This window comes from Amblyomma maculatum, chromosome 1 (genome assembly GCF_055883805.1).
Source record: "Amblyomma maculatum isolate TAMU_Amacu chromosome 1, ASM5588380v1, whole genome shotgun sequence".
Taxonomy (NCBI): domain Eukaryota; kingdom Metazoa; phylum Arthropoda; class Arachnida; order Ixodida; family Ixodidae; genus Amblyomma; species Amblyomma maculatum.
Window position 1 is genome coordinate 492,164,999 of NC_139344.1, and position 16,791 is coordinate 492,181,789.

At 47.7% G+C, this 16,791-nt stretch overlaps 1 protein-coding gene across 1 annotated transcript in view; it reads right to left on the reverse strand.

The window, feature by feature from the left end:
• Positions 1-1,915: 1,915 nt before the first annotated feature.
• Positions 1,916-16,791, reverse strand: part of LOC146210254 (WD repeat and HMG-box DNA-binding protein 1-like) — a 309,305-nt gene continuing 294,429 nt past the window's right edge. The window contains exons 7-8 of the mRNA XM_084582118.1: positions 5,526-5,584; positions 1,916-1,949 (exon numbers count right to left, since the gene is read on the reverse strand). Coding sequence (XP_084438244.1) covers positions 1,916-1,949; positions 5,526-5,584 — 93 coding nt within the window. The remainder of the gene's footprint in view (positions 1,950-5,525; positions 5,585-16,791) is intronic.

Sequence of the window (16,791 nt, forward strand, 5' to 3'; positions counted from 1 at the left end):
GAAAGAAACATTGCGGTCGATGCGGGTGCATATCAATGCAAAGCGATGCAGGCACAGAGGGACCCGGGCGTGCTGCTTCACATGACCTGTCACTTATATTTATTGCGTTGCCGGGACGGAAGAAATGACGCTTTGAAAGCAGTAACGATGTTATAGCTAGAAGTGGACGAGGCTGTACAAATCGCTGATTCAAGGCACGCTCGATGCTTGTTGCTTCTTTCGTAAAATCAGCAACAGTACGTGGAGGGTCACGTACAAGGCCAACGAACAGCTGCTCCTTGACGCCTTGCATAAGGTAGCGCACCTTCTTTACCTCCGACATGGACGGATCCACCCGGCTGAAAAGGCGAGTCATTTCTTTCACAAACATGGCAACGCTTTCATTAGGCCGCTGTGCTCGGGACTGTAGAGCAAGTTCGGCCATCTCTTTTCTTGCATCATTGCCGAATGTTGCGAGCAGCTGCCGCCGGAAATCCTGCCAGCTGGAAATGGTAGCCTCATGGTTTTCGAACCACATCTTGGCGGCGTCTTCTAGTACGAAATAAATGTTCTGCAATTTTCGCTCCTCGTCCCACGCATTAAACACAGCGACCCGGTCGTAGCTGGTCAGCCAGTCCTCAACGTCTTCGAAATTGTCGCCATGAAACGGCGTTGGCATACGTGGAGTATGGCAGACGAGCTGCTGGGCACTCACGGGAAGCTGAATGGTCTGAATTGCGCTGGTTCGCGTGGTTCGCGGTGGGGAAACAAGAGGACCACACTCGGATGCCAAGCCTCTCAACCGATGGCTCGCCTTGTGCCCAGGTGTCGTGTCCACGGTGTGTAGATGGGCGTAGGGGGCAGCCAGAGGCTCTTTGTACATGGGATCTACCCAGCACCTCCACCAAAAATGTCACAGAAGCCAGTGAAACTGGTTCAGCAGGTTTACTTACAACTAAGTAAAAGCACCGGCAAGATCAGGCACGGAACCGACTGGCGGGCGAGCACCGAGAGTGAAGAAGACGAGCGAGTGCCAGTCTCCCGAGCTCGCCACATGGCGGCGCCAGTAAGATAACATTGCGGCAATATTAATTTTCAGGTAGGCATTTTGGAGGCTGCCAAGTATGAAAATACACCGTTCAGCTCTGAGTCTCAAGCGGCACTAAGATCTGCAAATGTCACCTGTGAAGCGAAAAATCTAGCAATTCCAAAAAAAACGCTCTGGTTGTGCTTTGGAAAATTGAGCACGTCATGAAGTACGACAAAGTACCTTCAGAAATTGAGTTCGCGCCACTCACCTACTTGGCTGGGTACCTGGTCTTCATTTGCGAACGAAAGGTGAGCATATTCGTTTTTAAACCAAGCCATGATAAATTCCGCACGGGATTACTTTTTCAGGTGACGTGCCCTGAGTGCAAGCTGCTGCTGAAAGGAAATCCTTCACGCGATGGAGCATACAAGTTTATGCCTGTCCTTGACCAAGGAGGTCGCGCCCTGAAGCTGTGTGGCTGTGCAAGCTTGTCTGCACCTTTGTCGAAAAGGCCCTTATGTCAGCAGATGCACACGTATTTCCAGACTTCTTTCAGACGCGTCAAGGACCTCAAGGACTGTCCTCTGATGTGGTGCAAAGACTGCGTATATCCGCAACACTGTGAAGAACTTTGTGCTATTTTTGTGAAGAAAATGTTGAGGCCACTCCTTGCCAACCGGGCAGGAGACGTGAATAGCTCTCTGGAAAGTATTCTAAAACTTTCGCGTAAGCCTCTGTCCCGGAAAATGGTCCGTCTATAGAAAGCTCATGTTGGACGAAAGGTCTTGTTAAAATGTTTCTATATTACATTTCATTTTTCTATGGTGCAAATATATAATTGTATCAAAGGTACATAAGCATCCTTGTGGGTTTTGTCAAATGTGTAAGTTTGGAGGGAAGGCCGCGTCAGGAAGCAGATGGTTCTTCTTTAGCCGACCTCCTAGACATAGTTCACAATATGCATTTATGTCCTGCATAACCTGAAGTGTACTCAAATTATTTCCGGAAAGTCTCTACTACTACTACTACTCGTCTTTTTCATACAACACTGCACAGGAATATATTTTTCTGTTTGATGACGCGCTTTCTCCGAAAAAAGAAAAAAGCATTGAGTATGTTTTGTGCAGCAAATAAAAAGCGTAAGTTGAGCATGCGCGGTTAAAAGCATGCACTGTCAGTGGTTGTTATAGCAATCTCAGTTGAGTTTTCTGCACAAATTTGAATGCTGTAAATATAATTGAGCACGGGGGATATCATACGCATCCGCGTTCGTACCCGTGATCATTTTATATACGCATCAAAAAATAATAAATTATACCAGACCAACTCATTCTCTAATTTAGATCATAGTGAATACTACTGTATAACGAAACAGCAGCTTGAAACGCAATTTTTAAATCCTAAATCGCAGAGCTCCGAGGCAACGTACGAGGACCCTCCACGTATAAATGATGTGTCACAAGATGACAATTGGCAAGGATTTGAACGAACGTTTTCGGAGCCATTTTGGGAATCGCAGTGCTTACTGCGAAACCCCAGGCAACAATTCCGTTACAAATGCACCCGGCGTCCCGTCAGCGCCTCCTTCATCGACACCCAGCGAAGCAAACTGACACTTCCGCAATCACCGGCCGCGTTTCCGGCGTTGAAGGGAGATCGAGCAGCCCACTCACTCTCTATATCCTGCATGGGAGAAGGGTCTTTCGGCCCCTTTCTCGTTGGCTCTGCACTTCTGACCTATTTTATGGTGATCAGTTTCAAACCGTTCGGCCTGTAATATTTACATAACATTTAACTATTGGCATCAGTGTTATTTAACAAGTTATTGTCTAAATGACTAACATATCTGCACAAAGATATTATTTCGCGACTTTAGTTAGACGCTGCAAAACTGTGACGAACCAGCAACTGGCATCTAGAGGCATGTTTCAGGTGCTCAAGAATTTCTTATTTTAAGCAAAATGCTTGGTGCATTTACATTTGCTTTCAGAGTTGTGTTCCTTGTGTTCCTTGAGCTCTTGTGTTCCTTAAAGGTCCCCTGAAAGGGGTCACCAAGGAGGATAAACAGCGCCATAACACTGTTAGTATTGAACCACCCATCATTCTCCCGCAAAAATTTTCGATCTAGCTTCTGCAACACCAGAGATATCGGCGATTAAAAATGACCCTTCCATTTTTCCCTCTCAACTCGTACGCCGAAGGGAGCCATAAAAATGTAAAGAATACAAGCAAGTTCAAAGCTCCGCCCAGACATACGTCACTTCGACGAACTTCCGGTTGCCGTGCGCTCGCTCGCTGGCGTACTCGCGTCAACCCGTCCTCGCTCGCACACGCCTGAGTTCGCCAGTTCGCGCAGCGACGGTTAGTGTAACCGCGAACCCGTGGTTGCCCTATACACGGCGGACCAAACCATGGTTACACCACTAACCGCAGTTATCGCCAACCGAGCTTGACGACCTCGGTTTGCGTCGTTAACCGAGGTTATGACGGAGTCTGTTGACGGAAGCTATACTCGTCGGCGCCCGAGTGCGCGAAACGTATGAGTGGGTCTGCTTCACAAAGTTATTCATTTGCCAACTGTATCACGTTTAAAGATCGATGTATAGAATATGGTGCCGCTCGATGTCTTCGATTACGGCCGACAGCCCAGCGACTGCGTACTGAAGCCTTGCCTTGCCTGCAGTATCGTTTGAACGGCTTGTTGCTGAGCAGAATGTCACAAAATGCGCGGCCTTAGCTATGAAAGTACGCGAGTTTGCAACGCTTGCAGCATGGGATGCCGCGAGCAGACTGAGGTACTTTACACAATTACCGCGGGGGTGGGGCGCGCGAGCGCGGCGAACGACGGCGCCGTGCGTGACCGTCCCTAGTCGTCGCTAGGCCTAAATTGTTTCGCTTCGAAGAAGCGGCGGTCGACGCTTTGGAACATGATCAACGCGGTCGTAAATCGTCTACTTATGAAACTGCCTTATAGTGAATCATTTCCTGCCATAGTAAAATAATTATAGGATTAACTCTGCCGACGCATAGCTAGTACGAGCAGATCGGATCAGCCGAAATGCACCAGCGGCAGCTGGCTTGAGCAGAAACTAGCTTGTATCACGGCTATCGCTCTTACCAGCAATTTGCTGCTGGTCAGCGATCCTCACGAGAGCTTCATACTTGATATTCGGCTCAGTATTCCATACGCCAACAAATTTTAGCACGCTTTATTTCGGACATCGGCGCTAACGATCCGCCGTGTCGTTTGCGAACGGTATGCGGGAGGAGGGGCCACAGCGGCGGTGTTTACGGAGGTCGAAGAGGTGCTGCCATCGTGCGGTGCTTGACCGTGCTGTTGACGCCTCGTCGGACGACACTCCGGTACTCCTGAAACTACGTTATATAAATACGATATTTGTAAATGCAGCTTCGTTCTGCCGATCCATGCGTCGCTTCGGTTGTTGTACTTAATGGGCAATGGCCACCTAACCGATAAGGGCGGCGAGCTGTGTAACAACCCGCACAGAGTTCGAGCAGCGCACGAGCAGACGACTTTCGCAGCTACCGGAAGTGTGTCCGTGACGTCATGGCTGCAGTGGCCGCAGCGAATGGCAGCTTCTAGCAAACCTTGCCAGTTAACCTACCCGTGACGTCACGGGTCAAGGAAATAGTTCCATGCGACACCACCAAGCGACATTCTCTCTGCCCGCGAATTTCAAAAATCGCTGTTTTTAAAAATTAATAATAAATCGCTGGCTTTGTTCCAAGGAGTTATACTTTCCGTTAATGCTCAAAAAGGATGTATTCTACACACTCAACACGTTTGTTAGTACCTTCTTGGGGGCCGTTTCCGTGGACTTTTAATTGGCTGTTGTCCTCAACTGCTTGGCACTGTATGTTCAGGAAAGCATTCTTATCTCTTCTTGCTATTTTCTGAAAATCCGCATTGAGAACCTTGTATCTTCCTCTTTCCCCCATAACTTTTGCCATCCTTCTTTCCTCAGCTATTTGCAAAGCCTCTTTAGATAACCAGTTTGCTTTCTTGCGTTTCTTTTGCTTTGGAACTACCTTAGTAGCAACTTCTTGTATTATATCACGAACATCAGTCCACATCTCTACTACAAACACCCTCCCTCCTAAATCCGGCGGTGCTTGCCCTGATGTACCCAGGCCAGTACAACCCAAACTGCAGTAAATGCGGCGAAAGAGCGACATATGATCACAGCTCCCTTCTCCCGACCAGTGGGAAGCCGTGCTGGTCAGCTCGGACCCGATGATTCAACCACGGGCCATCGAGCGGGCTACTGAGGTCGCCGCCAGCCATGAGGTCGCCGCCAGATGGACTAGCGGCCATCTAGTACGTCTCTCCTTAGACCTGCGACGAAATAAATGTTTTGCAAACCAACCACTTGTATCACAGCAACCATAAGTAGGTTTCAATAAGCTAGGACGATCCATCGTTTTCTAAAGCTTGTTAATAGCTGAAACAGAAAGTGCGCAGTCATTCCTTTGTAAAATATTATTGAAAACTCACCTTATCAGATGCTTCGCCTCATATACATCAAATACGTCCACGCACCCTTCGGCGGCAACCTGCAGACACAATTCAATTTTATTTGTTATTCTTGATTTCACAATGACAGGAACGATGGCGGAGGTGACTAATTGTTTAGGTATGACATACATTAAAGCGCTAAAACAATAGGGACGAAGAGAAAACAGGCAGGGGCGAGCGCTACCTAGCAAGTGCTTTATACATGTCTTCAACACTGCCATGTCAATGACGGAACACTTCAAGATCGCGATAAGTGTGCTTGCCTACCGCTAACGGACCATGTTAAAAGTCATGTTGATATAAGTACTAATTTTGCGAAGTTCTAAAATGAAAAATATGCTAACACATGCACTGCCCAGAGATGCTATTCCTCTGTGGCTCAATAATATCAAGACATGCCGATGACGACTTCATCTATTTAAATGGCACTTGAGCAAACGTTAGGCTAGGTGGCTTGAATCTTGTACAGTCCATCCCACTTATAACAGCCGCAGATATAACGAACGCTTGCTTAGTACGAACGAGGGTGGTGCTACCGTCAAAATATATATTGGGGCAGTGGCACAGTGTCTCACATAGAACGAATAGTTGTGGCCTCAACACTCGGTTGGAGCGAACGCGAAGCTGTCGGGCCCCCGTAGTTGACGGAGCCGGCGGTTTTGGGGCGGTTTCGCTCGACTGCGAACCCGCGGCAGGCGACTTTCGCGGACTTTGTGTTCCCCTGACACGACGCTATAGTGCTCTAGAAGATTGGGCAGTGTGTCGACCGCGCCGCGAAATGCATGGGAGCGAGGGGCCGCTTTTGCGATGACGGAGGCGCCGCAGCGCAGAGGGCGCCACCAGCAACTGGTGTGTCAGCCGTCCGAGCGCCCACGTATGCGCGCTGTGCGGCGGGGCGGATACCGCGCGGACTGTACGTTCTTGTTTGCTTGTGCGTCGTCTCGAGCTGTTCGCGACAAGATTTTACAAATAGGCTGGTTAACGGTGCTCAGTACTGTTAGCAATCACCTAATTTATTTTCCATTTTGGCCGTCGGCAACTCCTCGGGGAAGTAACATGACAGAAATTGGCTCCGAAGAAAACAGCTTGGGGAGGGCCGGCGTACGACTCGCACAGCACGCTTCACTCGCCGTACAGCTTGCTTTAGCATTCCTAAAGCACCTAATACACGTCCAGAAATGTAGTCGTTTTGAAAAGAGGGCAGGGTGGAGGCAGGATGTATGAAGAAGTGAAACATACAGCATGTGCGTTCGAGCGCTGACTAAAACTGATCACAGTAACCCCATTATCAAATCTGTCCAAAATGGTATATTCTGTTGTTTTCCCCGCCAACTATGCCGACTACAGTACGTCACTGAAGCCACAAAAGAAGTCGGCATTCAGTTGGAATGAATTAAATGTGGACTACACCGCATGGAGGTAGTGATATAGTAAAAAGTAAGGACATGAAAAACGAACGACACCACGCCGACTGGCTACTGAATAACGGAACACAGTGGGTCAGGAAAGGTGGAAGAAGTGGGAGGTAAAGGTTGCACAGAAAAATAAAAAGAAACGTGTCGTCTACCAGGGAGAGAGAAAGGGGTTGGTGGAAGGCACGCAGCGCCGTGAAAAGAGCGACCGCGAATTTGAACAAAGGTTCAGAATTTTCGTGCGGCACGGCAAACGCACGACGAAGAAAGCAGGCAGCTAAAGACGAAGAAAAATGGAGATATATTAAAAACAATAAAAAAAAGAGGAAACAATCGAGCATAAGAACCAAATGAAGCCCCGGGAAGAGGAAAGCAGTGCACAAACAGGCTGCAATCGGACGCGTATAAAGATATAAGCATCGAAACTTAAGAGACAACAATTTGTGAAACTGTACACCAATCTAAGAACACACCATTTTCTTTTCTCTCCATAAGCTGAAACATTGTTGTAACGGGTAGCTTTATAAATACCCAGAGATGTGCGCTATACATATGACATTTAATCTCAATGCGTTATAGTTTAACAATCACCTAATTGTTCAAGAAAATGTTTCCATTCTAGGGTGCGCAAGTCACTGGTAATATGCAAGTCATTGCCTCCAGAAGACCGCTCTAGTCCTGTTTTATGTACATACAAAATAAAAGAAAAATGAATAGCTTTGAAAAAGAAATAACGACGGAAAATAGAGGACGCAGAGGCTATAGGGTACGCTTAATTCGCTTCCGCTAGATCATCTTTCTGCGAAAGAGAGGTTGTGAGGCCGGCACGGTTTCTCACCACGAACAAAAATAGCGCTATAGGTTCGAAGCTAGGTCGCAATTTATTCAAAAATTCGGCTCGGATGCACGGTCCTTTTCGACCGCTTCGCACTTAAGATTTTGCAAACTTTCTGTGAAATGTGAAGGTTCAAAAAGTTTATCTACTTGGAGCACCAGAAAAGCTCCCACTTGAAGCAATGAAATTTAATGTGTTTTTGCGGCTTCGCTCTTTGCGAAGTAAGCGAATCACGACAAGAGTTCCCAAAGGGAAAATAATTAAATTCCCTTCGAAGTATTTCACGTGTAATATCAACCTAGTTAACAATTATAGTCTTGTTAATACTGCAAAGAGCACCCGCGGCAAGTAACCCGATTATATATAGTCCGGTAAGCAGTAGTTGCAAGTATATCCAGTCGATTACTCATATTTCATACCACACACTCAAAGAATAAACACGCATTATGTCCGCATTTGATTTCAGCATTATATTAATTGCTTGCGTATTAGATGCTCGTCATCGTTTTCGCATTTTTCCGCTTTCTCGCGGTGCGCGCCAAGAACTGCATTATACCTGCCAATTCGACGCGCAATTATCAGTGCTTTTATTTTTGTTTGTTTGCTCTGTACCATTAGATGCCAGTAAAGCGTCCGCACTCAAGAGCCCACTATGAACGTATTACGTATGCGACAGGTTTAATTTTTCACATTTTATTTGAAGTAATGCCATAGCTGCACTTGATTTTTTTTTCACCTAAACAGCTGGTTCACCCTTTGGTTAGTGGCACGCAAACAAATGTCCGTGGTATACGTATATGTTAATCACGAACAAAGAATAAATGCTTGAGTCGCGTATACCTTGTTTATTTTTTTTTGCCGGTAAATACCACAGTGCTTTAAATTAGTACGGTAGTGAATAAATGTGTTTTGCTCGCACACTGTATTTGTAATTTATATAAGCGGTGATTATAGGGCACATAAAGAACACCTATTAAAGAGATATATTACAGATTACTGATGATTTAAGATAAACGTTGTTATGTATTAATAAGCACAAGCTGCAAAATGTAAGCAGGCGTTCGTAAATAAGGTTTGTAAAAAATAAGTGTTCCTAAAGAGGCCTTACGAAGCACAAGTTTTGATTCGCATGTACACTGTTTTTCTCCGCGTGTTAATAGCGCTTCTCAGCAGTAGCCTTTATTCCCTTACGTGAAAAACGAATGCAAAACACCACGCTTCGTTGCAAACATTAAGTATAAATTGCTCATCTGGACGATTTGTAACTGTCCGCAGGAAGAAATGTTGAGAGTTTCAGATAGCGATTCAAACATCGCGCGCTGCTCCGAAGGATTGCCCAAGCGTGCATGCTGTCTCCAGATAGATGTAAAAGAATGGCAGGGATCAGTTCAAGCACCTGAAGTAAGTAGCCTCTTTATAAATTATCACACTAATTGCGTAGCGTCTGAAAATCGCTCCAAAGAGAACCGCACCCCTCCTCTGTACCCCCGCTATCCCGCGGCCGCTAAGCGCCGAGCGGCGAACGTGGCACCCCTGTTGCACGTCGCGCCCTCTCGCGGGAGTCGGTTCCTGTCATCGCAAAAGCGGCCCGCTCTCCGGCGCCGGTCGTCACACTGCCCAATATTCTAGAGCACTATAACGACGCGAACAGAGCGCACAAAGCGCCCCCCGGCTCTCCTTTGCGGGTAAAATAAAGTAAAAAAAAGAAAAAGCGCGCGTTGAAAAATGAAAACGAAAAAGCGCGCGCGCGCGGTGACGAAAGAGAAAGTGGCGCCGCCCGCGTCGCTGTGATGCCTCCACGTGATCTGCGTCGGCCAATCCGGAAAGTCAGGTGCCTGCTCTACCGGCTCAAACCGGTTCTACATTTGTTGCTCCGTTGCCACCCCGCGCTGAGGGCATTGCGCCGTCGATTCTTTCTGTGCGATGGCACTGCGTTGACATCGTTGCCGCATCCGTGCCTTTCCCAGGTCGGGGAGTTGAAGGCTACCTCGATGCGCGAGCCCAAGGGCTTGACTTGCGCCTGGTGCGATGGCGCATGGTACCCAATGCAACCTTCACAATTCAGCCGCTGTATATGGGCATCATTCATACGTTCAAGGTGTGCTACCGGCGGCGCGTCATCCAACGCTTGTTGATGCCAGTTCGCATCAGCTTGCTTGCCGCCGTGGAGATGTTGAAAGCGGCGCTTTTGCTATGCCGCGAAGTGCATAGCAAATTGCTTCCGCAAGGTGGGTTTTATGGCCCCAGGCACCGAGGACGCCATAGATCACCCACCGGAAGGCCGGTCGCACGAGAACTTGTGGCAACGCGTCGTTGACACGCAGCTGGCCGAACCTGATGTTGCCTGGGACGATTTCGTTTCTGCTGATGACGACGCCGACATTGCGGAGCCATGCACTGACGAAGCTATCGTGCGTGAAGTGCGAGCCCTTCCTGACTGCCCAGAGACCGACGAGGACGATGACGATGATGCCTCTCTACCGCTGGTTGCTGTAAACGCTTCAACCGCGATCGGTTACATCGCGTCGCTTAAGGAACTCGTGTGCAGCAGAGGCCTTGGCGATGAACATATTACCGCGCTGGAAAAATTAGAAACGGCAGTGATGCGGTCAGCTTTGAAGAAGCAGGCATGCATCACGGACTTTTTTCAAAAATAAAGTTAACTTTCGTCTCGCTTGCTCTTTTTGCCCGTATTATACGTGGTCCACTTACTACGAACTTTGGATACAACGAACAAATGCCGCGTGACGATCAAGTTCGTTATAAGTGGGCTGGACTGTAATTCTATGGAAGACTATGTACAAACAAAGACATGGAGACAGTAGACACGACAGGATGAGCGCGCATTAACAATTAGTTTATTCAGAATTTGTCGACTCTGCATGGCCAGACAGAATGCTACATTAATGGTCGTGCAGGGGAGCATGAACGCAAATTAGAGCATATGGAGTGCAACACAAATTTGATCGAACATTGCCGACAATGCAAATTCCGGCGGCGACTGAATGAGGTCAACACTCTTGGTCGGGCCAGAAACACCCTTGCTGGCCTGTACTATCCGGTGTCACTTTTACAAAGCATGTTGTGGGTATATTCGCCGTGCATGCGCTTTCAGTAATATATTTAGAAGTGTAAACTTCTGAATAAACTAGTTTTAAGTGCGCTCGTCTTGTCGTGTCTACTGTCTTCGTGTGATATTCTTTGCGCGTAGCCTTTCCCGGCATTACGAGATTCCAGCAACTAGCCCGAAAACTCTTGTTGAATTACAGTTCTACTAGAACAGGCCCATCTTTCTGTGCATCCCTAGTGTGTGTTCCATCTTACTCTCGAGCCGAGACCTCCGTCAGCGGCATGGCGGCAAAGCCAAGATGAAGTGATGAAAGCCACATCTCTTTTTAATTCAGGATATGCTCCGCTTGTTGCCCATGGCCACAGCGTTTGCTACAGAATGCCACGAACAGCAGTCTTCCTTCGCCTCGCCGGGGTGGCGCAGTGGTTACGGCGCTTGACTACTGTTCTGAATGATGCAGGATTGAATCCCGGTCTCGGCGGCAGCTTTTCGACGGACGCGAAAGGCAAGTCGCCCGTGTGCTGTGCGATGTCAGTGCACGTTCCCCAGGTGGTCGATATTTCCGGCGTCTTCCACTACGGCGTCCCTCATAGCCTGAGTCGCTTTGGGACGCTAAACCCCACAAACCAAACCAGTCTTCCTTCCTGGCCCCATGCGCACCGAATCTGGCATTGGCGTCACAGTGGCCTCTACGCGCTCTGGCAGATGACGACGTTCCACGCCGCGTGACCATGCCTTTTATGGAAATAGCAGGCCAAATATCATCGAGAGCCATCGGTATAATGATCGTCCTTGGCGACCGGATGGCAGTGGGCGCGGCGGGAACGCCAAGATAAAGTGCTCAAATCCATTTTTCTTAACTCAGGTGATAAAACACTGCAGAACGTCATACCGCAGCGACAATCTCTGCTTGTTGTTGCTTCCGTGCCCACAATCCCTGCAGCTGTTGTGTGAAATGTTTAGAACCATGGGTGCCTATGTGCGATCATTGCTCCTGCTCAGTTGTTATATTGACAGAAGCCCAGGCCCACCTGTATCGAAACAACTAAAATTAATACATAAGGATATTCAGGAAATAAAATGGCAAGGCTGAAACTATTCAGAAGTTTCCCGACAATGAGCTAGAAAAAAAAAAGACGTAGCTTGAAAAACAGGTTTCCGACTGTCTGAAGAGAATAACTGATCTAAAAGCGGTCTTGCATTAACGTACCAGGAACTCGACGAGCTAGAAAACAGAAGTCGATGATCGAAAGTGATCATTTTGGAGTAAAGGGAGAACAAAATGAAAATCCAGAACTTTTACACGAAACAAATTCGAAAAAGGTTTTCGAGGAGGATCTATAGACTTCGACACCCCAAGCATCCTAAATATAAACGCGCGCAGCCTCATCAACCAATTTCACAAGCTGGAAGCTGTTCTACTCGCCTATTAACCCGATATCGCCGTCATAATATGCGATTGTGCGCAAGGACAGAGAAACGAGAGGTGGGGGCGTTGCTTTGCGGTTTATGCGAGGAATATTTTTCAGTGACATGCCCTAGGCTCCCGTGATCTAGACAGTCCGGTGTAGCGTCCGTCTGAAAAATGATGTGTTCCATATCGAGGCGTTTTTATCGACCACCGGAAGTACACCTACTATTTCTAGAATCGCTCACAGAATATATAGAAAAACACATAACATGTGGCAGCAAAATAGTAATGGCTGAAGACTTTAACATGCTTGATATAAAGTGGAAATAACCGATCCCGCGAAATGCTACGCAAAACAGCATATCAGGTATCTTGTTTTCATGCAACCTCACGCAGCTTATCATCATCATCATCATCATCATCATCAGCCTGATTATACCCACTGCAGGGCGAAGGCCTCTCCCATATTTCTCCACTTAACCCGGTTCTGTGCTAGCTGCATCCACTTGACCCCTGCGAACTTCTTAATTTCATCCGCCCACCTAACTTTCTGCCGCCCCCTGCTACGCTTTTCTTCCCTTGGAATCCAGGTTGTTACCCTCAGCGACCATCGGTTATCCTCTCTTCGCACTACATGTCCCGCCCATGTCCATTTCTTCTTAATTTCTACTAGAATGTCGGTAACTTGAGTTATTTCTCTGACCCACTCCGCACGCTTTTTATCTCTTAATGTTACCCCTACCATTTTTCGTTCCATAGCCCTCTGGGTTGTCGTCAACTTAAGTAGAACTCTCTTGGTTAGCCTCCACGTTTCAGCCCCATAGGTGAGTACAGGCAAGATGCAACTGTTGTATACTTTTCTCTCGAGCGATACCGGTAAGCTGCTAATCATAATCTGTGAGTGCTTGCCAAATGCGCTCCATCCCAATCGTATTCTTCTTGTTATTTCCTTTTCATGGTCCGGATCTGCGGTTACTACCTGTCCTAAGTAGACATATTCGCCTACTACTTCCAGTATTTCACTACCTAATGTAAACTGCTGTTCCTTCCCGAGGCTGTTGAACATTACCTTAGTCTTCTGCATATTGATTTTCAAGCCTACCTTTCTACTTTTCCTGTCCAGGTCATCAATCATTATTTGCAGTTCATCCCCCGACTTGCTTAGCAAGGCAATGTCATCAGCAAATCGCAGATTACTGAGGTATTCTCCATCTGCCCTTATCCCTAACTGCTCCCATTCCAAGTCTCTGAATACTTCCTCTAAAGAAGCTGTGAATAGTACTGGGGAGATTGTGTCTCCTTGTCTAACACCTTTCTTTATGGGAATTTTCTTACTTTCTTTATGCAGAACTATGGTTGCTGTGCAGCCACTATATATATCTTCCAGCACTTTCACGTACGGCTCGTCTACCCCCTGATTTCGCAATGCCTGCATCACCGCCGAGGTTTCAACTGATTCAAATGCTTTTTCGTAATCAATGAATGCTATGTATAAGGGCTGGTTATATTCCGAGCATTTTTCTATCACCTGATTTTCTATCACCTGATTGGCGGTATGGATATGATCGATAGTAGAGTACCGTTTCCGAAACGCAGCTTATCAGTTTCCCAACAATGATCGACGCAAGACGTCCTTCTTCTCCTCAAAGAAGAGGTGCTTAGTAACGTGCCAAAGTATGGAGAACATGTGATCATGGCTCTCGACCTCAATGGGGCGTTCGACAATGTTATTCACGAGGCCATACTATCGGGTCTGAGCAATCTACATTGTGGGTGAAAGATTCATGGTTACGTCAAGGCCTTCCTTATGGATAGGACCGCGACTATAGGGATCGGCGACTTGCGAGCGGACAAGATCAGTATGCCTAACAAGGGTACGCCTGAAGGATTTGTAATTTTTCCCCTTCACTTCTTCATCGGTATGGTTGGTTTGGCGGAGAAGTTGAACGCCCATAGACGGCATTCGGCACGCAATATACGCCGATTAAATAACGATTTGGACGACGGAGGGCTCGCTAGGTCTCAAGGGGGAGACGCTACAAGCAGCCGCGGACTGTATCGACAGCTACGCAAGGGCTAGGGGACTTTCGTGTTCGCCCGAAAAATCTGAAATTCTTAGGGTATATAGGCCCCGATACGGCAGTAAAGTTGACCTCAACGTTATGCTAGCCAGGGCTCGCATACCAGAAGTGCACGTGCTGAGAGTGTTGGGAATGTGGATTCAATCCAATCAGAGATCGGACCACATGATCAGATTGCTATCTGGATCTTCGGTCGAGATAACGAGAATGATTAGGCGAGTGATCTATAGAAGAAAGGGGATGAAGGAGGAAGACACGCTGAAGTCAGTGCGGGCGCTTGTGGTAAGCAGAGCCACGTAAGCTCTTCTCTATCAACACCTGAGCCAGACGGATAAAGCGCAAGTGGAATCGACCCTCAGGAATGTATACAAGACAGCGCTGGGGCTGCCAATAAGAACGGCAAACGCGAATATAATTGCTGTTGCCTTAACAAACACATACGAAGAGCACAGGGAAGCGCAGCTTGTCTCTCAGATGATGAGGCTACAACGCACTACGGCGGGACGAGCTCTCCTCCGAAGACTAGGGTATCATGATCACATGCTGAGATTTAACGGACTATAGACATATCGGACGCGATCCGGTCTACGTTTGTAGCAGCGCCAATTCACAAGAACATGCATCCTGTATCAGGGTAGGCGTAGGGCTAGGACGGAAGCTTTAGCCGGGACCTATCAGAACAATAATACCGTCTATGTAGACGCGGCGATGTATTCTAACGAATAAGATACGGTGGTGACGGTTGTAGATTTCCAGCTAAAGGAGAAAATGAGCGCCTCGCTACTGAACTGCACCGTGTCTGGCGCCGAGGAGGCCGCTATTGCTCTAGCGGTCGATGAGGGCAATAAGTCCGAACGTTCGCTGGTAGTAATGACCGATTCGCAAGCCGCTTGCCGAGGATTCACCAACTGCAGGATTAGCAAAAAGGCGGCCTCCATCTTGAAGGCCGGCGGGATAAGAGACACAAAACAATTCATACTTTGGGCTCCGCGGCACGGCGACATTGCCGGGAACATCCAGGCCAATCTCATAGCTCGAGGTTATGCGAACCGAGGGAGGTCAGAGGCCGAAGAGACCGAGGCAGTGACCCGTACCTATGCAGACATTTTGGTGAACTACCGGGGGACCAGAAGACGGTATCCTCCACCCCACAAGTTGTTAACAAGAAGCAGTCAGTGTCCTGGCGGCAGCTACAAACAAATTCTTATCCATGCCTGTCTTTATACAGCAAGATACATCCGACCGTAAACGGGTACACGTGTCCCTGGTGTGGATAGAAACCGACAATTTATCATATCACATGGGCCTGCCGGAAAACAGATGCAGTGCCGATAATTCACAATGCCACGGCGGGGCAGTGGAAGGCTGCGCTGTCCAGTTCGGAGTTGAAAGACCAGCTTTGGCTGATTGAACGGGCCAGCAGGGCAGCAAAGGCCACGGGAGTGCTGGGCCAGCTTGCACGATAAAGTCCGAGCTAAGTCCACACTTAAACGGTGTCTTTAGCAAGTCCAGACTTCTTTAAGACGGCTCGGGTTCCGAACGCTTCGGTTCGGCTCGTGATTACCAGAGTGGCTTCCCTGAACGCCCTCAGCAACCACTTGGGGCATTTTACCTCGTGACACAATCTTAAGCCGCAAAAAGCAATGGCACGGATTTTACGCAGCGCAAGAATGACGGAATGTTTACATCTTACAGCGGGGACAGGGTCAGCGCATCCCTGTATTTCTCTCATTTCTCTACTTACGTAACTGGCGTCCTTGTGTCTTAACCAAGACGGCACTAGAGTCGTAATCGTGCAAGCGACTTATTCAAGTCAGGGCTGAAGCCCAGTCTCGACTCCAGTCTTAAGCGGCCATGCTAGGAGCCTATCCTTTAGACTCAGTTTTAAGTCTGGAATTGGCTAGACAGTCTTAGGATCGTTTCGTGCAAGCGGGCCCTCGACTGAGGACCCAACCACGGGAGCTCTAGATTATTTTTCTTTTTTGCATTATATAAAGTTTTCCCTCTCTCTCTCTCTCTCTCTCTCTCGTTTGGACGTCCTATTCGATAGCAACCACTTCCTTGAAAACACAGCTAACGTTGATGCTTTAAAAGGCTTAGCTGATCACCAGATAATCCACCGCTGTTTACGATTTCCAAATCCTGTCCGAACATTAGATCCTGCAAAGCGTGTGCTATCGTTGAAGAACGCAGATGATGCCAATATTCTGACATACCTAGCTTTTAAGTACAATAATGTTTTAGGCCTAGTTTTCAATTTACACTCCTCTATAGATGCAGTGCGACCTAGTTCAAATCCATTGTGAAGTACTGTATAAACAACATTGTTCCCCAAGTACACAACAGAACTAAAAAGCACATTCTAAAACAGCGCAAAAGAACACGGACGTTTCGTTCTCTCGTCCCTGTTCTTTTGCGCTGTTTTAGAATGTATAC